We start from the raw sequence: 27,709 nt of genomic DNA, 5'->3' as shown, positions 1-27,709 counted from the left end.
GTGGTTTATCAGCCAACCAGCTTTTGTAAGGACGGTCCTTAGGAGGTGTTTGTACAGCACCAGGCTGGATGGGACCATGCTCTCTGATGAAGCCCCTGAGCCCTCCTGCCGTAACCAGCGATAGATGGTAATAACGAACCCGGGGGATTTCGGCAGCGGTAGTGCAAAGAGCCTCACTGTCCATCAGCTGATTCTCCAGCCCATTTCTGTTGCTGAAAGAGCACTGTAATTACCGGCTGAGCCTTAAATATGCTGGGGAGAGAGTAGCTTTGTGTGTGTGAAACCCACTGCGGATATGGCTTCAGCCTGAAGGATTCTGATATCTCACCCCATCCCCCAGCCCTCCCAACTTCTCCAGCGGTGAGGGCTAGTGCATTTTTTCCAATGACTTGAAAAGGAAAACATACGGCATTGATTAATAACCCATCCCCGGTGCTGCGGGGAGCTGGGGGTCTGGCAGGTAGGGAGCAGGATGCTGGTGCTCGTGGCTGTGGGACGCCGGTCACATCCCCCACGCTGGCAGGGATGGGTGCTGCCGGGGGGGCTGTGGGACATCAGGGCTGCTCAGGCGTTGGGCTTTTTTTGGGGGTGGGGGATGCATTTTCCTGCCTGTGGAAGTGACGGGGTTTGGGTGCACGTAGAGGAAAGCTGTTGCAGCAAATCTCTCGCTGCTCACCTCCTGGGCTGTGCCGGAGCAGAGGCTCCTCTCCCTCTGCTTCCCAGATGGGAGATAGCCGTGCAGCTGGGCGCAGTAGGGGGGGTGGGATTTGGGTGCCCTTCAGCACCCAACGCAGAAGCTTGCCGCCTGCCTGGGTTGGTCTGAAGGCATTCCATAAATAGCCCTTTCTCCCGGAAGCCCTCGACATTAATGACATACTGAGATTTCCAAACCAGCTTTGCTAATCTCCGAGATCATTAACGTGACTTAACTGGAGAATTGCAGCCTCTCCTATTCAGAGAAGTCAGGAGTTATCTCCCGGCGTCCAGAGATATGCAGAAGTTTAAATTCCTCCTGGGTGTTTAACTGAACTCTTGTCACTGGGCAGTCCAAGGGCACAATGTGTCATTCCCAAAATATTTAATGACAAAGAAGGAGCCTGATCTCTGACTGGCTCTTGAGGAGCCGCGGGGAGGAGAGCTGGAAAACACCTATGAGATCATCCATCTCGCTTCGCCGTTAGCGCTGCGTTGATCCACGTAGCACACAGCACATGCCTTTTCCAGTCCTTTTTAGGTCACCCCAGGGATGGAATTGTATCACCGAGATCAGATAAACCTCCAGATAGCTCCAGCTTTCTGCGCTCTGCCGGCTCCTCTCCCAAGTTAGGTGGAATTGCTCTGAAAAGCAGTTTTATGTGTAAAACAGCTATTAAATAGTTTTAAACCCCCAGCCTGTAAGATGCCTCAGTAGGTGTTTCTGGAGTCAATAGAAATGTACTGTTTAAAGAACTTCCGTGCGCTGGAGATGAAATCAATATTTAAGCATGCCTAAATGTTTTATTTGTTGCTGCTGCAATATGAGATAGTAAAAAAAAGTGGGTCTGAAGGAGTCTGAATGAAACCCTGAACCAGATTTATATACATGCCACTCGAGGCAGCACAGGCCTTTCCTTTTAGAGAGGAACTGCGCTGTAAGTCTTTGTTTTTATATTAACATTTTATGCTGGTTTTTGTGATCTTTCGCTAAATCCAAAGCTATTGTAAGAGAGGGGTGAGAGAGACTTCAAAGAGCAAGGCTGAAAGATATCTTTGCGGTGATCGGCACTTCATAAACACACGGAAAATCCTCAAGAAATTGCTAAAAATGTTGCCGGAGTCAATTTTGCTGAAGGCAGAGTCGAAGTTTCTAAGTATTCCCTTGACTTAATCCATATGGTGTATGCTGCTCACATATGCCCACCACAGTTTCTATCTTGGGAGCTGGAGGTGTTCCTGGTATTTTATGGCAGGAACATGCAAAGGTCACATGTATTGCTTTTGAAGCTCCGGGGGGAATTCATCACTGCATACTTGAGATATGTCTGTGTACTAATGAGATGATACCTCCCTCGGCAGAGGTGAGACTGGTCAAGTAGACGTGGAATAAACCGAAGTCAGTGGAGTAACCCCGGGGAAGATGTGCTCAATGGAGCAGAGGCTGCTGTTATATTTATGCCTTGGAGAGCGGCTGCTTGCCTCCCTGGCCGCGCTGGGAGTCCCTGTCCGAGGCTACCCCCATGCCACCATGTCCTTTCAGGACTCGGGGAGCCCCTTTTCCCCCCCCCGAGGCAGCACGTTGGCACTGCCCAGGCAGAGCTGTCCCCACTCAGCTGCCACCCCCCCACGGTGCCCATCACCATAGCCAGGCTCCATCCACCGTGCAGGGCCCCCCCGTACTTGTCATTTGAAGCTCTTCCATTATTTTATCGACTCTGGGCACCATTCCCCGCCCCGTGCTGTGGTGGCAGCAGAGGGGCAGCCCCTTGCCTGCCGATGCGGGGGATCCAGGGGCTGCCGTTCCCCCCAGGGATGCTCCCCAGCCCCGGCTGGCAGGAGGTTGTCCGGAGTCTGTCCTTTTTCTAGTGGGATCCGTTCCCTTTAACCACCAGCTCAGCTTCCCCCTTCCAAGAGTCTCCCCCCCAGCTCACAGCCATAGGGGACCTCTCGCAGCCCTGGCCCTGCCACCCCCTTCCCCGCCGTGCCCCCGCACCCAGGCTCACCCTTGCCTGCTGCTCCTCGCTTGAGAAAGCTTAGCCCATTAATAATTCTGGGTCTGTTTGTTTGGATTTTGTTGTTGTTGTTGTTTTGAAGAAATCCTGCCAGTTTGGAGCTGTTTTATAACATGTCTGTGCTGCAGCCCACAACAAACAGCCGCGTGTAGCCTGAAATCTTTGTTCTCTGCCGAGATCATAAGCTCATTGCACGAGTTATCGTTTCAGCAGCAGACCGGTTTGGTGCGTGGCTGGATGAACCAACAAATCCTCCTCTACTTGGTGGTACGTTACAAGCAAGAGATGTGTTTAATAGAGGGACTGATGTACAGCGTAGCAGGATCTTGGGAACAGATTTAGGGCTGGAAGCTGTTCTCAATTCCATCGCCGTTGATCTGGATTAACGCCGTTGGTACCAAGGGGAGGAGGACTCACCTGAGCTGCCCGTAGGCAGGTGCCACGCTCGTGCTTGCTGGTGGGCTGTCGCTCTTAACGTAGGGGTCGGTACCCCGATTTAATGCGAGGGCAGAACTCACCTTGTAAACAGACAAGTCGTCGAGCCCAGGGGGTAATGAGGCACAGAAATGATGGCAACCAGAAAGGATGGAGGTGAGAGTGCGCTGTGGCTGGCCCGGGGAGCGTTGCTGACCAGCATGGTGGGCGTCTGGGAGAGCCAGAGGTGGGTGCACAGGGCTTCTGCTCTTCTCCTAGGTAAACAGCATCGCCTCCCCAACCGCCGGTTCGGGACAGGGTGCTCCTGAGGCAGCAGGAGCCACCGTGCCCCTGCCCGGGTGAGAACAGGTGAGACGTGGCCGTTTGCTGGGGTGCTGCAGCATGGGGCAGCTGAAGGGAAATGGGGAAGAAAGAATAATTCAGGCTTAAATAATCCAGGCTAATTTTGTGTGAAAGTAGCCTCTGCCTTTAGGCTTATCTTTAAGCAAGGAAATCCAGAAATATTTTCAGGTGGCAGTTCCTTAAGTTGTTGGCAAACATGAAAACACCGTGAGCCTCTGGAAGAGAAAGCTAAGCTTATTTAACTTCTTACAGAAACAGATATTTCAGGAAAGCCTCTGGAAGAGAAAGCTAAGCTTGTTTAACTCCTTACCGAAACAGATATTCCAGGAAAGCCATGTTAGTGTATAGATTAGCAGGGTTGGAAACCAGTGGGAGAAGCTTTAGACATTCTACCTCCACATTTTTCAGCACAATCAGTTTTTATGTCAAGTTGTCGTTTTGCTATTTCCATAAATTCCTCACAGTAATTGCAGTAGTTTCTGGCAACATTTGGAGTTTTGCTGCTGGATGGAGTGAGGAGGCTTTCATCAGAAGTGCTCCAGGACAGCTCTGTCAGTGCCGAGCATCGCTGGAGAGAAACAGCAGCTTATAAAGCGGCTTCTAAAACATTTTGTCATCATCTTAAATTTGAGCAATAATTGATGTCGGTGGGTGGCAGAAAGAGTGATAATTGGTTCCTGTAAATCTTTTAAGTGCATTAGCAGGCTTTGTTTGTAACAAAATATCTAGAAGTTTCAGTGTGGATGCTCAGCTCACACGGGTTGTGTGTCAGTGTTCGTTTTGTTGGTCGGGCTTTACGTTAAGGGTCTGATAAAAATAATATTGATCCAAGATTATCCAAGTACAATTGCTGCATCTCCCAAGCATTGTGTGCCTGCAGGTGGTGGGTTGGAGGTGGCTGGGTCAGTCCCAGATGTTCTGTTGTGGTGTTTGGGTGGTTGTCTGTCATCTCATCACTTTCCCAAAGGATACTTGGGACAGGACCTGGCATGCCCAAGGGAGCAACCAGCCCCGGGGCAGGGGTGTCCCTATGGGTGCCTTGAGTGTGGGGGTGCTCAGCTCCCAGCCTTACTCAGAGGTAAAACGTGCTTCTCCCAAAGCATCCTGCACAGCGGTGCCTAAACTCAGTTTCAGCATCTAGCCAGTGCTTTTTATCTTCGGGTTGCTTTCGTTCTCCCAGCCTCCGAGAGGGGAAGGATCCTCAGCACAGCTTTGCAGAGGCAGAACCCGAAGCAGGCAGGTTTGAAGTGACTGGCCCGGGGTGAGCTGGAGGACAGGGAGCTGGAAGGAGGTGTCAGGAGGGAGCCTGTGGGCCCCATGCCGTGTGTGAACACCCCTGCCCCAGCAGGGAGCTGGTGTCCTTTCTCAGTTTTTCAGAGATACTAAGAAACAAACCTACATCATCTTATGAGTGCTTCCCTTTTTTAAAAAAAAATTTAAAAACGAGTAATTTTGCTTGTTTATATGTATTTTTACTCAAAAATAGACTCCAAGGTTTATAGCTTGTGAATCAGCTAATGGCACAGCCAGCAGTCCTGATGACTCTTTGTTCATGAGCTGTTTTATCTCCAGGTATCCTCCACAGGGTAAAAGGATTTATTGTTTCAGTAAATTGATTTTAGTGGAGCACAGTTTAGTCAGAAATAGGTCTCTGTTTTGTGAAAGGTGGCTCTCCAGCTGGTTTTTTCCTCCCTGTGCAGTGAGTCGGCTCACACCATGATAAGGAGTAGCTGAGAATTCATTTAGCAGAAGAATATTGCTCCTTCATGCCACATAAATTACGATATTACAGAAATAATTATAACGGAGAGCGGTGTTGTGTAAAGGCATGTGCCTGGTGGTTCTCCCAGACCCAGTGCTGTGGCTTCGGCGCCAGCCCAGTGATCCCAGCTCCTTTGGGATAGAATATCTAAACTCTGTTTCAGGTGATGTACGGGCAGCTGCTGTGAGGTCTGGGGGAGCTGGGGTACGTGGGGTCAGGGCCAGGCCCCTCGGGAGCCCCCCGGGGATAACGGGGATGCTGGGTGGCTGTGGAGCCGCAGGCATCATGGCAGACCCTGAGATACAGGGAAGAGTTTTCTGTTGGGAGCAAAGTTCAAACAAAAGGTTGGGTTCCTACACGGTTTCTCTTCCAGAATCAGATCTGGAGACCTCCTGCAGTGCATCATCGACTGGCACCTCCCCTCCTCCTCCCATTTCCAAAGCAAAGTCTCCCTTCTCCTCCAGGGATGCTTCCTTTGGCTGGGCACACACTGCCCACCAGCATCCTGCTCTGGGCCGAGAGAGGATAGCCCTCCTCCGGCTGGGATGCGGAGGGAGGCAGCTCTCTGGGGGTGACAGTCCTTCCTACCATGGGGGCAATATCAGGGCATCCCATCAAAACCAGCAATCGTTATCACGCTCGGTGTTAATGGGGTGAGGATGCGGGCGGCCTCCTGGGAAGGGTGATGGGCCATGGAGCCATTTATCCCTGTGTTAGTGTTTTGAACATGGCTCCAAATCGCTGGTGATTATATTGGTGTGAGATTAAATTCTCACTTCTGCTTATGTCCCTCTGGACAGAAACTGTGGAGAAGCATGCGCTCCGCTGCCCTTCTCCACAGAGGCTCAGAAAAACTTCATTTTCTCCCCACCTTTCATACAAGACCCTGTCATACCTTAAGCAGGTAAAAATATCTTTCTCTTGGTCAGCAGGTAGAGTCCTCAGTCCTGGTGATGGTTTCAGATGTGACTTATCCCCTGGACATCGCTGGGTTTATTCATTGTAGCCAAGATCAGTATCTGGGTCTTTGCTTTTCCTTCCCCAGTGACAGTAAGTGTCACTTGTACGTGTACACAGGGAGTGTTTTGGTGGAGTATTTTTTTTGTTTTGCTGTTTAGCTGGCCGCAATCAATACAGATACCATTTTCTCAGCCAAAAAGATGACAATTTTATGAATGGAGTTTAATAGCACAAACTTTATATGATGCAGAAGGAGATAAATGGAGCACAAACAGAAAAAGCACTTCACCCCCAGGCCCCATTGTTTAGTGTTTCATAAACGATTAATCGCTTCATCCCCATCAAGTGCAATTGTCAATTCAATAAGCTCCGAGGTATTCTGAATGGTGCTTGGCAAACGAATTCCTAATGTAATTACATCTAAATGGAGTGTGAGAGTGTGCGTGCGGGAGGGAGAGATCTGTATTTTTTGATGTAACGGTATGAGAGCTACACTGCACGTAGGGTGATAAGGAAACCCCGCTGGGGTGCTGGTCTTACGCCGGCACGAGAGTTTTGGGATCAGTGGGGACTTTCTCCCCAGGGTTAAGCTGGTGATGCCGGGGCATCGCTGTGGATGGAAAACGCGGGAGATGGGGTGGGAGCTGTTGCCATCCACTTGAGGTGACACGGAAACGGTGGCGATGCAGGTGAAATCCCGGCGATGCCAGTGTGATCCCGACCCTGCAGGCAGGTCAGGGCCGTTATTCCTGTGGAATTCCCCCTCCCTTTCCTTCCTTGTGCTGCCTGCAGCTGCCTGCCCTCTACCCTGAGCACAGGGCGGCTCTAGAAAACGTGTGGGGAAAAGCACCGGCCACACTTCAATGATCATTTTGCCTTCCAGAAGAGCAGAGAGAGCAGAGCCTGAAATGCTGGGACAAAAGGAGTAACTCCAGGCTGACATCCCAGTGCCCAGGATCATAGTCACACATGCAGACTTTAAACACTGACCAAGAGGAGAGTATTCTTGCTGGGCTTGTTTAATGCTCACATGAAAGTCATGGTTTGTGGCTCTCCATAGAGCAAGTGCAACTCGGGTGGTGTGTTTATAAAAGGACACCATTAAGGCAAAAATAATGCTCTGGCTTTGTCTGTAACTCAATCCCTGCCCTGTTGCATCCAACCAGCACAATGCCAAGAGCGAGCCCGCGGCTCCATCCTGGCTCGGGGTGCGGGGCTCGCTGTGCCAGCACAGGATGCTTCACATCGCTGAGCTCCAGCCCCCCCGGGCAGCCTGTGCCAGCCCGGGGCTCTGCAGAGATCCCGCGCCCATCGCCATACGGGGCTGCTCCGTAACAGAACAGGTATTGTCAGGTTCCTCGGCGTGTTGTGGCACAGCAGCCCCAGTGCTTGAAAGGGCTGTGATAGGGAACAGTGTTGTCTGTCTTAGATGGTATCTCAGACTCGACACAGACATGTAAAATGCCAGGCTAGATGTTTGCAGAGACTTGTCAAGCCAAGGGAAACTGTGCCAACGCGAAACATTGGGGAAGAGCTTAAAAAGACAGACAATGGTGTGTTTGCTTGCCGAGCTCGCCTACGGGTTGCTTTCCCCCTTGACAGAGTTTTTTCAGCCAGTCTGTGGCCGTCGGGAAAAGGTGCAGCCCCTGCCAGCCCCATCCAGCCAGAGGTGCTGGGGGGGATGCCCAGCTTCCCCCACAGCCCCGTCCCTCCCCAGCCCTGGGGACTTTTCAGGGCCCCAGAGCTCAGCCTGAGACAGGGACATCACAGTGTGGCTCCAGAGAGGCCCAGGATGGCAGATTTCTTACTGAACATTTAATTAATAAATGCTTCATATGAATACTTCCTCAAACTGTTTTTTCCCCTTCTCTGCTCATAAATGAGATACTTTCTCCTGTTGCCTTGCAACAAGAAAGGTGGACAGCAGCATGGGTCAGGCTCCTCTGCTTTCTGGAGCTTGCTGGAGCATCCTGGCTGTCATCATGGATAATATATGTAAATGAAATGCAAAGATAAAGTGTTTTTCATTGCATCCTGCTCGTATCTCCATCCCTATCTCTCTGCCTTCCCTGGTGATGAAACAGTGCTCATGGGAAGATGGGGTGCGGTGGGGGCTTCACTCTGCCTCTTATCCTTCACGGAGAGCCTCACTCCTGCTGCTGACAGATTTATTTTTTTTTTTCCTTCCTTTTTTCCATACCTGGAGTGACGTCACGTTGCGTTTGTGGCGCTGGGATCTCTGTGTGCAGGTGAGAGGCAGCGTTTCTGGGAGCAGCATTCAGCATGGCACCGTGTCGGTGCTGCCGAGCTCCTGGCAGCAGCATTCCCCCTGTAACGGTGGCTGGGTAGCCCGCTGCTGGAGCTTGCTGCTCTGGAGAAGCCTCTCCTGGTTATTGGCCTCGTATTCATGGTTGTCACTCTGGAGAAGCACCTCTGCCACTTTTTTTTTTACTAAAGAACCTGGTACAAGGAGAATAAAAGACAATACAGCCAATCTGAGCCCACCTCCACCTGGGTCTGACCTTCTGGTTCCACTAGACCCAACCAGGAAGAAAAAGACTGTATTTGTCCTTAATTTCAGCCTTTGGCTTCAGTTTTACAGTTCCATTTAATTGGTCTTAAAAGGGTCAATTTTCAGTCTTAACAATTAAAGCATTGACTTTGTGTTGCCAAAGCTTGTCTGAGCCCTTGCTGCAGAAAGCATCTTTGCAAAACTTGTCTCCTTGAACATTTAAACTGTCAGACCTAATTATCCGCATTGCTTCAGCTGAATGGGTTTCTCTCCTCTCAGCCAGCAGCAATATTTTGTTACTGTCTATGAAACATAAACTGCATCCTGAGTTAGAAGCAGCCGTTTTCTGAATCGCCGCTCTTACCGTCACCGTGGATTTGCCTCTTTGAGTTGCAATCTAAAACGCTCAGCCCTTTGCAAAACGTTCCCCGAAGGCGGGTGGGCTCCCGCGCCGGAGCCGCATCAGTGTCCTCCTCTGCCTTCTGCCTTGCAGAAAAGCCCGAGCTGGACGAGATCACCCTGGAGCGAGTGCTGGAGGAGCTGGAGACCATGTGCTACGAGAACATGAACATCGCCATCGAAACGGAGGAGGGCTTGGGCATTGAGTATGACGAGGACGTGGTGTGCGACGTCTGCCGCTCGCCGGAGGGGGAGGACGGCAACGAGATGGTGTTTTGTGACAAGTGCAACGTCTGCGTGCACCAGGTGAGCCCCCGGCGCGGGGGGAGAGCGGCAGGTTTAGGCTGGCTGCACGTCGCGCTCCTAAACCCTCCTCTGGGTTCTTCCCATCCCCGCTGTCCCCTGGGCTGCCCTGGACCCCTGTTATGCTTTTCTGATGGATTCCCAGCGCGTCTCCAGTGGAGTGAGGATAGCAGGTGGGGTCTTGGATAGCTGGTTTTTCCTAAGTGCCCAGAAAAATAGTCAACCAGAGGTTGAAAACCACTTCCTGCAAGCTTGCTTTGCCCCCTCCTCCTTATTCTGTGATATTTTATTTTATGCCTCCTCTTCCATTAATGTGCTTATTCTTTCTTTACCCCATCTTCATTAAGGTGCAGTGAGATCTGTAGCACCCAAGGGTGACCAGCATCCTGTGTGGGACTGCTGGTGGGCTGGGAGGGATGTGGCTCCACAGCCCAGCACTTGCCCTGCGCTCACTGGAGAGAGGGGTGGGCTTGCACAGACCTCCAGCCTCCTCCACAGCGTTTTACTGGGGGTAGTAGGACCTTCCAGCTCCACTAGCACTGTCTCACATCGCAGGGTTTCTGTCCCAGCTACCCTGCTGTACAAGTGTAGGATTTCATTTTCTTTCACTGCCTGGAGGAAAATAATTTTATTTTTAGACTTGAATGCAAATGCTTCAAGCCCTTGCTGAGGGGGGGGGGTGGTGGGGGTGCCTGTGGGCTCCTGCACTTGGGAGAACCTTGACAAGGAGAAAGCAGCCATTGTGAGGGTCTCCTGGGTCCGGTGTGGGTCCAGGGAGGTTTTGCTGGTTGTGCTTCGAGGGGAAGCACCGTGTAGTGCTGGGACAGCAGCAGCAGCTCCTGGGCTTCATTCTCTGTGTGAAGGGTTTTTGATTTTTTTTCCTCTAAAGAGAGCCATTTGCTCATCTTTTGGGCATCTTTTCCATCAGTCTTCCTGGAGGTGGGAGAGCGCTGGAGATATCTATAGTTGCGGGAGGTGGGTGTTTTGAATGGTTTCCATCAGTGAATCAGATTCCACAAAATACCAGGACGATTCAGGGTTGGGGTTTGGGTTGGGGTTTTTTTTGCCTTGGGATTTTTTTTTTTTAACAAGCCCGAGTGGCCGTGAGCTGCCACGTGCCGGTGGGCAGGGGCGCGGGGCTGCCGGGGGCACCTACGGACACCCCGTGGGCTCCGCTTTCTGCAAAAGGGATTGATTTCAAGACTGTTGAAAGAAAAGGGAGATTTTTCCATTGTTTTCAGGGAGCAGAGTCCAACCCTAAGCCAGAGGCCATCCCATAAGCTGCTCGTGATTTAATCTCTGCCCCAATTTACACCCTAAGCCACAAAGTCCAGAGCCACAGTGCGAGGTGTTACGTAGCATTGTTTTTCTTATCTAACCTGCCCCATGCCTTTGCCAGCCCCACATCCAAAACCGTCACGGTTGATGCTCTCCTGTGGGTGTCTGGGTGCTGATGCCACGGGCTTCATGTATTCAGTCAGCGGCAGAGAGGAGCTGGGGTTCTGCAGAACATGGCCAGAGCCATACCTCGTCCTCCTGCATCCCAGCAGGACGGGGCAGGGGCAGGGTCCTGCTCAGACACACGTTGGTGGGTTGTGGTGCTGGAAGGGATCGTTGTAATCATCTCATCTGCATTACACAGACCTTGAAGCTTACTATTAATTAATTCCTATGAAGCGTAGCTTTCAAAAAACACATGCAATCTAAATTTTAAAATATTCAGAGAGGAGGAATCTTACCCCCCGCTGCTAAACTGCTGTGGTTCATCGCCCTCACGGTGACAGTGTCACGCTTCCCTTTAGCACGGGACTGATCCGTCTCCAACCACTGTGCCATGGTCGTGTCATTACCAAATTCCCATTCCCTGGCCTGGGGACACAACCAAGCCCTCCCTCTGTTACATGGACCACACCAAGCTTTTCTGGGGCTCAGCATCCTTCTTGATTTTTGGCATCCCTTTCTCCATGATGTTGCACCCATGACAGGCACAGCGATAAAATTAGTCTGGCTTCATGTTCCCAGAGCATCTTTTGCCTGGTGCTGGACTGGGAGAGCATGTTTAGCTGATAACTCACCTCATTCTAGAGCCACTCCTTATCCAGGACAGAGGACCTGTAGTATTTGCTCCTAGGAGCAGAACTGCACTTTCAGCTGCTCTAAAACCTGTAGGGATAAGTAACTGAGAACCAAGACTGCTAGCAGTGCACACCTTGTCATAATTCCTCTTTTCCCCTAGATTTTGAGATCCGTCTGCCAGTTTATCCTCCTGGTAGTACATACCAGGCTGATTCTTGTCTGGTACTAAAGCACATGTTTTATAAAACTCTGTTACAGAAGTGATTTATCTGTCAGATTTGGAGGCGCTGTGAAACACACAGTTAAGTCTCTCTGAACCATGTAGACTCGCAGCAATAATATTACCTCCTTTAATTCCTTATTATCCCAATAATCTGTTCGCAGAGTGGCTTTTTTCCCCCTTGGAAATCACTATCAGTGAATTTGTGCTTTGGGGCAGCCTAAAGTTGTGTTACAAAGTCTGTTCTTGGCCAGTAAAGACTGAGGATACCCTTTTCCCATGCTCACATATCTCCCCATGCCCCTGCTGCCCCCGTCCCCACCTGCAGCACCGTCACTCGTGGTGACGGTGACCTGCAGCAGCAGGATGAAAAGCTGTTCTTTTTTTGGGGTAAACTTGAAGAAGTGGAGTTGACAAATGCCTGGGCTCAGCACTGCCCATTTGCTTTCTGGAGGGACGTCAGAGCAGCCAGATCTAGACTTAATTACATCGCCTCGTTAAAAATAGTGACACAGCCCTGTGTTAGCGCCCAAGGCAGTTGTCTGCCACTCCCTGTGCGAGTTATCGGGATGTTAAAAACTGTCTAGTTTTAGTAGTAGCTGTTTAATACAGTCGTGAGTTATGGCTAAAGTGGGAAGTATTTTATCATGTCATTATGTGATACAGCTTATCATTTGGCTCTCCCCCAAGTATGGAAGAGAAATATTTATGAACACTTTGGCTTCTCTGCGTCCTGTGCTATCGCAGCAGGTCAGGGAGCTCCAAGGGTGACCCGGGTCCTTTAGTTCTCACTCGCTTGGCCGTAGACTTGTCCTTGCCTCCTTTAGATTTATTGTCTTTTAGATTTATTGTCCTTTAGATTTATCATCCTTTATGGTTCCTCTCTTCTGATGTATATTCATGACTCTTGGTTTCCCCTTTTTACCTTTCCATAGTTATTTTCGCTTCCCCTTTAGGCTGTGTTGGGTGTGTAACCAGTGTGGCCATCTTTCTCAATCATGGGGTTGTGGCTTTTCAGCCCTCAGCTACCTCAGAGGTTTTCTCCACACGGCATTTCTTACTTCTCATGAGTTGTCGTGGGTCTGGTAACTGCTCAGAAACAGCCAGGAGACGACCGGTGGTGAGGGCTCTGATGAAGCAGCCTGGTTGCCCACCCCTGACTTGGAGCTGGGCGGATGCTTGCTTGGCATGATACCCAGCATGTTTTTATACTTAGCTTTTAATTAAAACTCAGGACATGCTAATCCAGCATGAGTATCCAGGTGGAAATAGGAAAGGTAGCAAGGGAGGAAGAACTTAACCTGTCCGTGACGGCGGCGCTGCTTTACTCTGCTGTTTATTCGGATGCCCGGGTGCGGTGGCAATAAGCCAGGGTAGGGAAAAAGGTGGGAGTGAAGGAGGCGGTCTGGAAGGAGGATGCTTTTCCTGGGCTGCTGGAACTAACCCTCCTCCCTCGTGTCTGTGCAGGCGTGCTACGGCATCCTGAAGGTCCCCATCGGGAGCTGGCTGTGCCGGACCTGCGCCCTCGGCGTTCAGCCGAAGTGTCTGCTGTGCCCCAAGAGAGGGGGAGCGCTGAAACCCACCCGGAGCGGGACGAAATGGGTCCACGTTAGCTGTGCCTTATGGATACCTGAAGTACGATGGTTTCCAACCTCCTCTTGACCACGCGGGTGGGCACAAGACCTGGTTTCCAGGTCTCAGCCCGGGATGTTCGTTAATGGTCTAAATAGCAGGTCCAGCTTGGCTCATCAGGCCGTGCTGAGGTCAGAGCATGGCTGTGTGTTTAATTAGCAGCCAGGGGGCACCTTGTTAAGAGAAGACAGAGGTGGGGTGCAGGGGCACAGAGGTGGGGGGCAAGACCTCTGAGCAGGGTAAAGCTAATTTCATGTGCCCGTTGGAGATACACAGCAGCATCCAAATGAAGAATTAGTTCAGAGGAAGCACTGACACGAATTTTTCCTTCCATTTCATTTAGATTTGTTTCTGGGTTTTGAGGTTTGGGTTTTTCTTTTCAAATTACAAGTGACACTGAAAAATAACAGAATAAAAAGAAAAGAAATCCATCTCTCATTCAGACTGCCACAGACATCCCCCTGTAGGAGATTTGGGATGGGAGCCAGTATTTACAGCCTGTCTTCTATTTCGTGGCCAGGTTAGCATTGGATGTCCTGAAAAAATGGAACCCATTACGAAGATCTCACATATCCCAGCAAGCAGATGGGCTTTGTCCTGCAGCCTCTGCAAGGAGTGCACTGGGACATGTATTCAGGTAGGTAACCTGGCACCAGAGAAACTCAGACCTCTGGGGTTGTGCCTGTAATAGCCACAAGAGATTCTTGAGATGTTGGTGGACATGATCTGGCTGAGGCTTATTCCTGCTCTGAGTAAACCTAATGACAGGGAGCACGAACACCCATCAGACATCATCAGATGTTGTTTGTAATCATTCAGTGTATTGACTGCTAGGAATCTAGATTAACTTTCTTTGCATAACACAGTGATGTTGCTGTAGTGACACTAATTACCGAGACTGCAAATGACCTTGGTTTGAAATCAGGAACCTCCAGCAGAAAGGCTTGGCAAAGCTGCCAGAAAAGGGAGATACTCGTGAGATACATAAGCCAAGTATTTCAGAAACCGGTGGGGGTCAGCTGGGAAGCCTTTCTGCTGGGGGGATATCAGGATTAGGTAGTCCTCACTAGCCTGCCAGCTTGCAAAATAGAGTATTTACCACGTGTTACATTCCCACATTTTCTCCTGTTTTGCCACACCTAAGCATCACACTGCAGACATCTGACCGCCTGCTCTCCCCGCAACAGCAGCGTGCTAACGAGGAGGTGAAATGTTCTCATTTCCGACCACAAGCAGGATGCTCTGGGCTTCCCTATTACAGAAGTGGGATGGAGCTTCCTGGGCCGTGATCTCTCTTCTTGGGAAGCAAATTGCAGAAGCTCCCACCCAAAATGCAGCACGCTTGGTGTGAGAGCATTTGGGGAGCCCTGCTGCAGTGATCCCCCTGCTCTCCCCGGCGCAGCCAGTGTAGTGTCCTGGTGGTCCTTGGGGATGGGCTGGGGGTTCTGCTGCTCCACGGTGCCAGTGCCTGTTGCTTTTGTTGGCAGACCCGTCATGGAAGCAGTCGTGGCATGCAGGGAGGGATGGAGTAGCCATTAAGCTTTGAAAAATTGGGAGAAGGTTTGGGATGTGTAGCAATCTTGACTGCTCAGCTCCTGTAGAGCAGTAGGAGCTGCACCTGGGAGGTCGGCGTAGGCAGCAGTGACTCCTGGGGACCAGAAGAGCTGGCTGGTTGGAGAAGGGCAATAGGAATAGGAGGTCTGCAGGCTCTGCTGCGTTCGTGCCACCGCTTTGGGTTTAATACTTTAAAGGGAGCTATTTAAAAGCAATCCCCTTAGCTTGAAATGAAATCTCACAATACTTCTTTAAATCTCTAGCGTTGACTCACTTCTTTTTTGATGGCTCTGGGTGGATCTGCTTATTCACCCTGCCAGATGGAGATACTGTGTCATAACGGCAACTGCTTTCAAAGAACGGAAGGGCAGGGAAGGAGGCAAACAGCCTTGGCAGCATCAAAAAGACTTTAGCTTCTCTGAGGCTTCATCCTCTTAGCGCTGGCATGGCATGGGAGCTGTGAGATCCCGGGGACTGAATGGATTTGCATTAAAGGTCACCTGAGATGGAACAGGAGCTTTATTGTCTCATGTGCCAGCAGCTCACGGTTTTTAAGTCTTCATGAGATTGTTACCAGAGCGTTTGCTGAGGCCACCCTGGCACACTTGGGATGGTTTTGCTTCAAGGAGAAGAGGGAGAAGGGTAAAAAAAGCAGGCAGTGCCTTTATCTAAGGATTTATGGGGTGAATCAACAAGTTCACCCGTAGATAAATAAACACTCTCCGTAGCCATCAGCGGTACATAGCTCTGTTTTGAAAGCTGATGTTTATGGAGCATATTTTTGATTAGTGCCTGTTTATACAGGTGTAATCTAACTACCTTTGTCAGCGTTTCAGGTTTATGACCCAGCTCTGAAAGGAGGAGGTTGTTTTCTGTTAAAGCACTGAGCTTTTATTCTTGGCAGTGGGAATCAGGTGCTGCAGGTGGGGCAGGGCAGGAGAAGGAGGGCTCTTGCTTCCAGTAGGGGCTTTTCCAAGTGGCTGGTTGGAACTGGGCTTCACCAAAAAATGGAGACAAAATCTGGAAGGCAAGCTGGAGGAGCAGAAGACGGTCATCCCAGAGGGGCACGGGGATGCTCAGAGGCAGCACCACAGCTTAAAAAGACTCCCACCTCGACCACATTTACAGAGAGAAGTGTGAGACATTTTTACATGACACCTCTGTGCATCGAGATGTTTTTCCCCATCCAAATTCCAAAAAGGCAAAAACAAACCCAGAGAAGCCTGAGGAAGGGCTCCCTGCTGCTCTCCATGCCTCTGAGCTTGCTGCTCACACGAAATGCCTTCCCTTCCTTTCTGGTACAGAGCTGTGAGCCCAGTGTTGCTCAGCGTGGCCCCAGTCAACCCAGAGCTCCCGGACACTGGGCAGGGATGCAGCTCTGGAGACACCCATTCCCCAGCTCCTGTTAAAGGGAAATCATGACTTCATGGTGGTTTGTGTGGTCAGACATCAGGAGATGCCAAAAAGAGCTCAGTGTGCAGCAGGAATTTTCTCATTTGCATTGCTGAGATGGAAAAGAAGAGGGTGCCAGGAGCCAGGCTCCAGTGCAGCCCGAGTCCTGACCATGCTCACTTGGGACCCAGCTCCCCCCTCACCAACTCAGTCCTTGCCTGTCAGAGCTACTGGAAGAGCTCACCAAGGCCTTTCAACGCAGCACAAAATGCCAGATTCTCTGTTAGTTGCTGGCAGCCTTCTCCAAAGGGCACATTTTTTTGCTGTCATCATCTTCCAGCTTTCTTTTTGTTGTTGCTTTTTGGAGAAAGCCCTCAGAAGTGTCCTCCACCACTCACTTGTTCGTTGTCACTCCTCTGCCTGCTGCTTCCCGCTCCCTTGAGCTGCTTGTGCCGCTGGTCCCCATCCACCGGGATAACTGGTATGGTGATTCCTGAAGCTGTTGTCTGATTGTGCCCTGAAAACATACAGCATGGCAGCGGGTGAAGAGCAGCGGGTGTGCGCTGTGCAGCCCCCACACCACCCTCTGCCTCAGCCCCGCACCCTCCGAGGGTGTCTGCGATGCTGAAACTGCCTATTTCGGCTGAGAAACGCGACCAGGATCCAGACCATCTGTGGTCATTAAAAATCACGTGGCGGTTTTTGTAAGGATGCAGAAGTGTCGTGGCTGATGGCTTGGCCAGAGTTCAGCACCGGTAATTAATTTTTCCTTCCTGAGTCCCCCTCGCGGGTCTGTCGGAGGAGCTGCTTCCTTCCCCTCCGGCCCCAAACTGCAGCAGAGCACCACTATAAGCTGGTAGGCTTCTGCCTGAATTTCCTTGGCAAATAAAATCATCCCTCTTTCTTCCCAGTAAGAGTGGTCAGAGGACTAATTAACTGCCCATGTTAATCTCTGGTGCTCACCCTCTCTCTCAAAATTGTGTTTGGGAATGGATTTGCCTGGATAAGCAAGGTACTCCGAAATCCTTGAATGAGAGGTGCTGTAAGATAACAAAAGCGTGATCGATAACGAAGCAGACTTAGGAACTGCGCCAGGCTTTGGAGCCTGGTTTATTCTGTGTGGCAGATCCCTCCCTCCTACAAAGAGCGGCTTCGTTCCAGCGCCATTCTGGGATGGATCAATATGTTTTTATTGTCAGTTTATGCAAGGTCCTTGGGTAGCCGTGGCCGACCAGGTACCTTTCTTTGTTGCCCTGTCAGCCGAGCTGCCTAATTATTTTCTATTTGCATTTTGGGCACAGTTTCTGACAAGTGCTGCTTGCCATCTGTCGGAGGAGAGATCCAGGACGGCTGTCATTCCATTTGCTTTATTCCTAAGGTGGAGTGATGGTCGTTCCTGTTAGCAGGACGTTGTCCTGGCAGAAGCTGCAGCCGTGTTGCTAATGCTGTTATTAGCACTGGCGGCAGAAATGGGAGGGAGGGGACATTCCTGTGTGACTTTCCTCACACAGTTCACTGGTGGCAGCGAGTTCTCAGCCTCCACTTTCTCTGCAGTGGATATTTATGTGCGTAACAGCACAAAAGGATGCTGTAGTTTGAAGCAGTCTCAGCCATTATGCCAAAATAGTCAGGAAGGAATACGTCAGGAGTACATCAGGAGTACGTCAGGAGTACATCAGGAGTACATCAGGAGTACATCAGGAGCTCCGTTGCTCCGTGCAGTACCGTTGCCATTGTGGCTACCAGAGAAGAAAGCTCAAATACAGGAATTTCCATCTGGCAAAGGCCTCCAACCTGAAAGTGCCGTTGAAGTGAGGATGGGGGGCTCCGTCAAGTGGCATCACATCTCCTCCTTGTATCAGTGCTCGCTCCGTGGCTGCAGGAGCGAGTGCCAGCGCTTTGAAAGCCGCTGTGTGATACACTGACTGCACCGAATAAATCTGGAAGCTGCAAGTGAGGCTGGGCTCCCTGTGTCCCTCCCTCATTACCAAAAATAAAGATTTGAGAATGGAGCTGGTGGTTCAGCCATGTGGGAGGCTGGGACAGGGCTCATCCCCCAGGCAGGGCAGGGACCCGCTACCCACCGTGGCACTGGGGGCACTGGGCTGGCACGGGGAGCACCGGTGGGTCCCACACGGTGCCAGGCTCCACGCAAGCGCCGGCGGCGTCGCAGAGGGAGCTGATCTTTGTCGGCTCTCAGCTATTTTCACGAGCAATTTCAGGCTGAAATTAGGACCAAATGGCCATATTTAAACAGGGTAAGCGGGGGGTAGGAGCGCATAATCCGCTTGCACTTGGTACCTGCAGGAGTTAGCGCCCAGCATCGCTCCCCGGAGTCCTGCTGGTACGGCTCGGGGCTCGGCCACGGCGGGGCTGCATCCAGCCCTTCCCGCTGCTTTCGGAGGCTTTGGAGTGGGGCCTGGAGAGTCCTGGAAGTGGAGGACTTGGACACTGCTTGCCTACGCTTTTCTTGGCCTTGGCAGCCACACGAGTCTCTCGCTTTCATAAGCACCAGCAGATTCATAAACAGAGTCAAGGGAAAATAATCTAAAAGCAGCAATGTCAAAAGTTCACACGCCGGGTGACCGAGCAGGAATTCAGGGCTGATGGGATGAAGATAGAAAGCCATAAAATTTCTGTTCCTCAACTACTACCAGAATTTTTTTTTTTTTTTTTCTTGTTGAGAATTAAAGTGCAGCAAAGCCCCAGTAAAACTCTACAGCATCCCGAATGGTTTGTCATCAACATCCAGGAAATTTCACATGCCTCCGCCTGGTCCTTCAGGCCACAACTGCATCTTCATCCCCTGCAAGAACAATTCATCTATAAACGCTGAAATATGTTGCCTACAGTAACAGCCCACTTAAAATGTCTCATTATTGCAGTTTAACTGGTTATTAGCAGCTGGAGTAGACTGATTTCTTATGGGTTATGGTTGAAATAATTACTTGACACTCTGAGCCATTAAAAACCAGTTAATGAATAGAGGGGGAGAAGATGCTGATGCGGACACGGGCGCAGCACTGGCTGGAGGGGTTCCTCTGTGGGAAACCAGGCTGAGGTTTGTTGCCTGTGGGGTCCAAAGCAATTTAAGCATGAGGCAAATTAGGGAAATTGTTGAAAAATTAATCTGATACAAGTTTGACAACAGTCTAACCACCGTACTAGTTCTAAAAAGTTCATTTCATGATGTTTTGCTCTGTATATGCTGAGTTGCTTTTTTTTTTTTTTTAATTAAATGGAGTTAATTAGAGGCTGTGTAGTTTCCAGAGGAGAAGGGTATCGTGCTCCAGGAGCGTTGGCTGCTTCTGAGATACCACGTTCACTCATAAACCTTGACATGTTCTGTATGCTTTCAATAAAAATTGCATCTTAGCTTTTGATGTGGTAACAGAGTGGAGTAGTTTAAGGCTGAAATACAGATGAAAAATTCTCCATCAGGAGAAACCCACTGACAGTCTTTGAGCATCCCGTTGACCCGCGGTGTTGACGTGTCTCGTTGGAAAAACCATTGGAAGCCCCTGTTCGTGGTAGGTGAAAGATGAGCAGGGCCCGTCACAGAGAAGGATTAAAGCAGATAAGGTGGGAAGGTGCTCGCTGGTATCTAGTGCACGCTGGGTTCCTTCTGCTTGGGTTTATGGTGTCTGGCTCTTGGGTGTGAAAGACTTGGGCGATACAGGTGTTCCTCCACGAGGATCACCTGTGCGGAGCACCCATCACTTCATGGTAGGTGTTGTCACTCAGATGGGTGTCATTGGGTTTGTTGTAAGCACTTGTGGTCCCGTTGTGTTGGTAAACGTCCTCCCTCCCCACCACGGTGCTTTGCCCTGGCTGTAAGCCCTGTCCTTCTCCCCGCAGTGCTCCATGCCCGCCTGCGTCACCGCGTTCCACGTCACCTGCGCCTTCGACCACAACCTCGACATGCGGACTATTCTAGCGGACAACGACGAAGTGAAGTTCAAATCTTTCTGCCTTGAGCACAGCACCGGTGCCACCAAGTTGCCCGAGGAGGCACGGACAGAGCCTGACCAAGCCCAGCTGGACTTGGAGAAGGTCACGCTGCGGAAGCAGAAGCTCCAGCAGCTGGAGGAGGACTTCTATGAACTTGTGAAGCCTTCGGAGGTGGCGGAGAACCTTGACTTAAGCGAATCGCTGGTGGATTTTGTCTACCAGTACTGGAAGCTGAAGAGGAAAGCAAATTCCAACAAACCACTGCTGACACCAAAAACGGATGAGGTGGACAACTTGGCCCAGCAAGAGCAGGACGTTCTCTACCGACGCTTAAAGCTTTTCATGCACCTCAGGCAAGACCTGGAGAGGGTGAGTACAGCTTTTTCTTCGCTGGTGTATCCATGTGCTCCATCAGGGCTGCTTCAGTGTGTGCTCGTGCCTCGAGACAGCACAAGCCCCGTTCCCCTTTGACTCCCCTAGCAGTTGTGTCCCTTCATCTGAGTGTTATTCAGAGTAACAGTGCTCAGTGTGCGTGTATCACTGCCAAAACACTGACACTGATGGAATAAGTTAGTGGCAGTCTCAGCTGGGGGTTCAAAAGAGCAAACGTCTGTGGGGAGGGGTGCCTCGGCAGGGCTGGGTGGGTGGGAGGCAGCTGATGCTGCAGCTTATCTCCGCTATATCTTAGTAGTCTCAAACCACAAAATTATCCTGTGCTGCCCCTCAGATGCTTCCCAGCAGCAAGGCACAGCAACGGTTTGTTATTTACTTAACATTAAACATCAAAAACGGGTGAATGTCAGGAACGAGCAGCAGGGCCAGTGGGACTGGGCAGTCCCTGCCCTGCCGCAGCCGAAAGTGGGTCGGCTGCTGGGGGAGCTGCCGGGGAGGCAGAGCTGTGCCAGAGCTGTGCCGGAGGATGCAGCCGGAGGATGCCGGTGCCCGCAGCTCCCTGCGGTGTGGGACAGCCTTGCACAGGGGAAGGAGCAGCCGCCTCCACAGCAGGTTTTTGGGGAGAGCAAGCGTTGGTGGAGCAGCAGGACCCCCCCCCCCCTCCGACTGCGCTTGCTGCTGCGCTGCCTGCCTGCGGGTTTGGCTGTCATGGCTGCACGGAGGGAAGGAGCAGGGAGGAGCAGGGATGGGGCAGAGGCAGGCTGGAGAGAGGAGGAGGGAGGTGAGAAGCAGGGAGGGGAGGAAGCACAGGGGATGAAGCACAGCACCTGGAGTGAGATGGCAGAGAGCGGCCAGGGGAGGGGACGGCTGCAGTAGTGCCACTGCTGGGGGTGGGCATGGGCACAGCATGGGGGAGCAGTGGGCTGGGGACAGGCAGGGCAGGGCTGCCAAGTCTGGCAGGCAAGGGCCAAGCTCCCTTTCCTCCTGTGCTTGAAACCCAAGTCCTGCCTGCTCCCCCCTCTCCTGCTCCTGCCAGAGGGGTGCGTCCATGGCCCCTGCTTGGGTGGCCTCCTGACAGCCCACCCGGGGTGCAGAGCTCAGGGCATCACTGAGAGCAGGCAAGGAAGGAGGAAAGCAGGAGAACAGCATTGCTCTGACCTGGTGTAGGTGGTGCCTTGAGCAGGAGGGGGCTGCAGGGGCCATGCTGCTCCCTGAGGGGGCAAAGGTGGCGGTGATGCTGCCCCTGCAGTGATGCTGCCCCAGTGTATCCCTGGACCTTCTCTCCAAGCTGCTGTGGGTCTGCAGCATAATTTAACCCATGGAGAGAAAAGGCAGTTGCGGGTGAGCAGCGTGTTCATGTCCAGGAGGGGGTTCAGCTCTGGACCAGACCGCCCTGGTCCCTTGCTGCACCCAACTCCCAGGGTGGGTCTCAGAGCCTGAGAGCCTTCTCCTGTGTAAAAGCAGTTGGATTTCAGGTTTCTTTTTGGTGGCCCTGTCAGCATCACTGCCATCGCTCTGCCAGTTTGTCCCTCCTTTCCTCCCACCTTTACTGCATCATTTCCATCTCTGCGTTGGGCAGGGCTGGTGCCACCGTTAATGAGTCTCCAGCACCAGGCTGCAGGCAACAGGCTGCAGCTGCTGGATCTGAGGGCAACAAGTTCAACTCATCGTTTTCCCTTCATCTACTTCTCTATAGTAAATCTAAACCAGGCTGCTCTACCTCCCTCTGCCTCCATGTGCTCCCAGCTTGACTTTCCTGGCTGCAGTGAACCACTGCACACCTCTGGGTACGGCGCTTTGCTCCAGGAGCTGCCTAATTCAAAGATGTGGTACGGCAGCTCCTCTTTGATTTCTTTCTGTCAAAACTACACGTTTTACCAGATTTCTCATTTTCCAGAGTTGCCTCCAGGCTCCGTGGGGTCATTCCCCATCAGCGTTCAGGCTCTGCTTAGCAGCTCCCTGCCAGGTTTCACTGCCTGGCCCTGGAAGAGCTGTTTGTTTGCTTTGCTTCCGAGAGGGGGAACAACAAACACTGACTGGATCAAAGTCCAGTGCTCAGATGGGTGATGCGGCTTTAAATCTGATCGCTGCCAGTGCATCCCGGGTCTGTCTGTCAGCATCACTCACAGCTGCCCCGTTTCACTTGCAAATAGTGAAGCAACACACAAATAGGGGTCGGAGAGGGGCAGCCTGGAGGGTGGGCTTTCAGAGGGTGTCCATGGGCTACCACATTCCATTTTAATGTTTTCAGCAGTTAATCTGGGAGAAACAGTTGTGATTTGGGGGCTGATAATGGTCTCTGGATCCAGGAGTTGGGGAGGCAGAAGAAGCAGTGGGTCAGATGGTGCAGGGGCAGCCAGGGTGACAGCATTTCCCTCTGCCACCTCTTAACCACTGCCCCTTCTTCACTTCAACATCACCAAATTAAAGCTGTTGCCTGGGAATCTTAATACAGTTCCCTCATTTTCTTTTTAGCCTTTTTTAACCCTCTTTGCCTTTTTTCTTTTAAAGCTTTTTCCAAAGGCTGGTTGTTTAAATCAGCTTTAACAAAAAGCTATAGTTTCCAGGCTTTCATACCAGCATCTAAGCTTGGCTTGAGGAAGCAGCACTGGGTAGTGTTTAGCTGTGTAAGTGTGTGTAAATACCAGCAGTCTGTAACAGAGCACAAGTAATGTTTTCTTCCAGGAATATCAAATCATAGAGAAGAGATACCACCAAACACTTTGAGATGCAGGTTGCCAGAGGCAGTTGTTTTCCTCATAAAGAAATTTTAGTTTGATGTTTTCTCCAATCCAGAAATAAAAAAGAGAACATAGAAAAATATACAGCATATAGCTCACTGCTTTATATTTACAGCTAGGGGATTCAATTTTAAAAAAAAAAAAAGAAAAAAAAAGAGGAGCTTTTTCTCCTGTATTCCTAAGCGTTTCCAGATTGTCCTTAGGTAAGATCAGTGCCATTAGGGGATGGCCACGGTTGTCCTGCTGCCTTCCCAGCCTTTGGTGGCAGAGATTAGGTAAGCGTGGGATGACATCCTGGCTTGCTTTGTCACACAAAGGCTCCTGACCCTGTAGGGACAGTCCCCCAAGGCTGGAAACACCCCAGCCTTCCTCTGCAGAGGGATTTGAGGATGAGGAGGGGGAGAGATGAGAGACATCAAGGTCACGCATGAGTGTGGACATACCCACGCACGTTACTGCCTGTGCCTTCATTCAGACCACCTCCTCCTTACCTTACTACAGGCAGTTTTGCTCTTTCGGAGCATCAGGAAGCTGAGTAGATGCTGTCAGATCCTGTTAGCTGCCATTAGCATTTTCTGCTTCACAGCCGAATCTCTCTGTTTCCTCCGAAAGCTGTGATGCTTTCTGCAGCCATGGTGACAGAGCCCGGCCCTCCAGCCACCCGTATGCGGGGCTGGCAAAAAGCGTGGCGCTGAAATTCATCACAGGGCAGATGCCAGCGGGTACCACACGGCAGCTCTGTCGTCTCGGGCTGCTGGGGGTGTTTTATAAGCAACCCGGTGTGACGAGCAGGGTTTAACCACTGCTGCGCTAGCTCCCGAGAGCATCGATGTCTGGTGCTTTACTGTTTGCGTTTAGGTTCATTAAATTTCTTGCAACTGGGACAAAATGCACCAGTGATTTCTAGGTAGGTGTGGAGCAAGTGTATAGAGGGGCCAGATTTGGGGTAGGGGAGCTGCGCTGGCTGCTGACCTGGCCCAGCATCACCTGGATATTTTGCTGTATTTTCTGTGCTCTGTCCTGGCATTTGATGTAGGGCACCAGGCAGCTTTGTATGGCTCCGACGTTCAGCAGATTGGGAACCTTGTACCCGCAGCTCCATCCCAGCTGTGCCCCTTCCCTGCACTGGCTGTGGGAAGAGGGTCTCTCCCTCCCTGCGAAAGGAGCGGTTTATGGATGAGAACTGGTGTATTGACCTGGGGCACCAAGGTACTTCTTAGCATTTGGCATTTTTGGGGGCAGGTTTTTATGTCAGGTGTGAACAGGGCACATGGATGGTTGCGGCTGCTGGGCCAAGGGCTCAGCACGATGCTCGGATGCTTGGGGCTCTGAGTGTCTGCTGGGCCTTTGTAAAACTATATTATAATGCTCCTTCTACAGCATCTTCCCTTCCAAGACTTTCCAGATCCTTTAGAGACGTTAACTTCTTCATATAGGTCTGTGAAAATTAACAGGAGATTAAACCAGCCTGTGTGTCCGCACCATTGCCATAGCTGTGTTAAGATCACAAAATAATTCACCTGTTTCTTGTGGCTCTATTCGCATTTTGTGGGTCTGTTGGTCACTTTGTGTGGTGATGTGTATCAACATCAGAGTTAAAGCATGTGCTGCAACAAGTACTGGAAGTTAATCCTGAATAATTGGAGCAGATGAGCAGCGTGCTTGGCCCCGTTTGACTCCCTGCGTGCTGTGTTATTTGGGCTGAATTTGTGTTGTTGAAAGCACTGGTGCTGAAGGGCAAATCTCCCTGTGAATTCAGGCCTTTGATGGGAGAAGTTAAAGGTTTAACTTATTTATTCTTTATGTTGAGAAGAAGAGAGAGGAGAGAGACTCCCCTCATGCAGCATCCTGCGTGGTGGATGCCTGCGTGGGGAGGATTTGGACCCAGGGCTGCCCCAGCCCCCCGGGCAGGACAGTCCCAGCTCGCTGTTGCCCACAGCACTGGGAGCAGTGGTGGCCAAGTTGTCCCTCGTGCCAGGGCAGAGGCTGGTGGAGCCCTGGTTGGGGTTTCCAGGGTGGCTGCTCTGGTTTGGGGTGGGTGCCCCAGGCACGTGAGCAGGTCTTTGCAGGGAGACCTGGTGCTACAAGAGAGACATGCTGTTGGGGTCAGCAAAGCTGTATCTCTGGAGATATCATGCTTCCTTACGGCTTTTGTGTGCCCAGTGCATGTGCTGGAGAAGCCAGCCAGCCCTCCTTGTCCCCGCCATGGGGTCCTGGCTGTCGGAGTCAGATCAGAGACATTAAAGCTTTGAATCATTCACTGCATTTTTTTTTCCCATATATACTACACAGTTTGGCTCAAGAGCCCTCACCTCTAGTCCTGGCTCATCCAAAGAGCCCTGGTAGGAGGTTTGGTGCAGGGCAGATGATGGTGAGATGAACAGGACCCAATCCTGGGGCGTGGGGACTTCCCTGGGCAGTAGAAGCAGCAACACAGCTTGAGGGGACCCGCTTGGACCCTGCCTAAACTAGACACTGTTTCTTGTGTTTCTGTAGGTTAGAAATCTCTGTTACATGGTGACGAGACGGGAGAAAATGAAACACACCATTTGTAAACTCCAGGAGCAGATCTTCCATCTCCAAATGAAGCTTATTGAGAAAGATCTTTACCCAGGTCAGTACCACTTACCAGAGCTTGTTGTTGCAGACGCTGTCCCTGCCATCCTCTGAAGCCACAGACTGGTGCCCAAGCCTCAGCCCCCGACCTCAATGACACCAGAGCTGCCCCCTCCCCTGCAGTGTTATTTAAGCACAGTTCATATGTGGACACTTTGCCCATCTCCAGTTTTGTTCAGAAACACACAATAAAGCCATACCCTGGGTGACTGGAGTGTTGGAGCTCCTTGTTTCCACAGATCCCTCTGAATTCTCCTCTTCCCAGGATTCGGTCAGCAAGACCAAGCGTTTGCTTAGGTGGTAAAGCTAAGGCAGTGTTTGGGTGACGTTCGTGGAGATGGAGCTGTCTGGGAAGAGATGGCAAATCCTGGGCACGGGGCTGCTAATACCGGGGCTGATCCATGGCAGCTGGTTCCCTGGCCCGAGTCAGCAGCCCTTGCTTTGGACTCTTTGCAGATGCCTTTGGCTCTGTCAAGAATTGAAGGTTAAGCTGCTGGTGGGATGTCTGTTGCTCCTAGAGACCAGCTCCTTTAGCTCTGGTCAGCTGCAGTTCTCTGCTCCACATTCCTGTTAGTGGAGAACATCACGCTACTGCATGCAAAGCCTCTGGCAACTTTTATTAAGGAACTGAAATAAAGTTGATTTCCTTCTATCCTTTTTTTTTTTTTTTTTTTCTCTTTTTGCACAAGCGGTGCCGGAGCCCACAGCTCCTGCTCCCTCCTCCTTTCCCTTCAGTTGCAGGGCAGACCAAACCCCATGGCTGCAGAACAGTTTTTCCAGCAGCAGCATCTGGTGTTTTGGCAGGCTCTTCCGACAGTTGTTGTGTTTGTGGCTTTGGAGTTGCGTTTGAAGCCATCACATGGTTGGGGTTTCTTCAGGAACCGTCTGGGCTGAGCTTTCCCTGACAAAAGTTTCCTTTGACTGAAGTTTTGGAGGCTGAGAAATGCATATGTTGAGGTGTTTGTGACTCGGAGCCTGTGTAAATTCCTCTCGATGGACAGAGCCAGGTGGGAATGTGGAGCAGGGGTGGCCGGGACCCCAAGATGTGCTCTGGGGTGATGTGGGTCCTGTAAATCTCAGTGCCCATGACACAGTCAGTGACACTCCGTGTTGTTCCATACGTCCTCGCTGAACCAGTGATACTGGGCACCCGCCTGGGCACGCAGAGAATGGTGTTCCCAGCTCTTCCCACCAAACAGAGACCCTGCGTTTCACATCCCAAGAGCCATTCCCTGGCACCCAGGAAACTGGTGCTGTTGGTGGTCCCAGCAGCGATGCTGCTGGTTGGGTGGCGAGGCAGGAGGTCCAGCGTGGGAATAACGGGTGGGTAAAAGATGAGAGCAACAAACTCAGATCCTGAAGGCAAATGCCATGTGCTGTTGCTGCTGGGTTCTGCAGGTTTTGGGGAGGATCACAGGGGACCTTGTGATGCTCTTCAGTTCAGCTGGGCCAACCCAGCTTAGCATTTGCAGCTCTCAGAAGGAGACGGGCGCAGGGCAGTTTGCCAGGAAGGCTTTTTGAGCTCACCTCCCTCATAAACAGGGTGTTAGATGGACCTGTGTTCCCCAAAATGTCTTGGGGAGTCCGACCTCTGGTGCATGCCTGACCCTCTCTGTCATGCAGCGATGGGGTGGGAGTTGGCAGCTCCTCCCAGGGAGGGCTGGGGCTGGGGCGGGGGGGCCGGGACCCTCCCCGGCAGGGTGTGGGTGCTGA

The 27,709-nt window shown here is 51.4% G+C and overlaps 1 protein-coding gene across 4 annotated transcripts in view; it reads left to right on the top strand.

The window, feature by feature from the left end:
• Window positions 1–27,709, top strand: part of JADE2 (jade family PHD finger 2) — a 92,277-nt gene that overhangs the window by 54,570 nt on the left and 9,998 nt on the right. For all 4 annotated transcript variants that reach the window (XM_074916573.1, XM_074916574.1, XM_074916576.1 and 1 more), the window contains exons 6-10: window positions 9,213–9,424; window positions 13,185–13,352; window positions 13,870–13,986; window positions 20,154–20,615; window positions 25,877–25,994. In XM_074916573.1, the coding sequence (XP_074772674.1) occupies window positions 9,213–9,424; window positions 13,185–13,352; window positions 13,870–13,986; window positions 20,154–20,615; window positions 25,877–25,994 (1,077 nt within the window). The remainder of the gene's footprint in view (window positions 1–9,212; window positions 9,425–13,184; window positions 13,353–13,869; window positions 13,987–20,153; window positions 20,616–25,876; window positions 25,995–27,709) is intronic.

Source organism: Athene noctua, chromosome 12 (genome assembly GCF_965140245.1).
Source record: "Athene noctua chromosome 12, bAthNoc1.hap1.1, whole genome shotgun sequence".
Lineage (NCBI taxonomy): Eukaryota > Metazoa > Chordata > Aves > Strigiformes > Strigidae > Athene > Athene noctua.
This window is presented reverse-complemented; position numbering and strand designations above follow the sequence as displayed.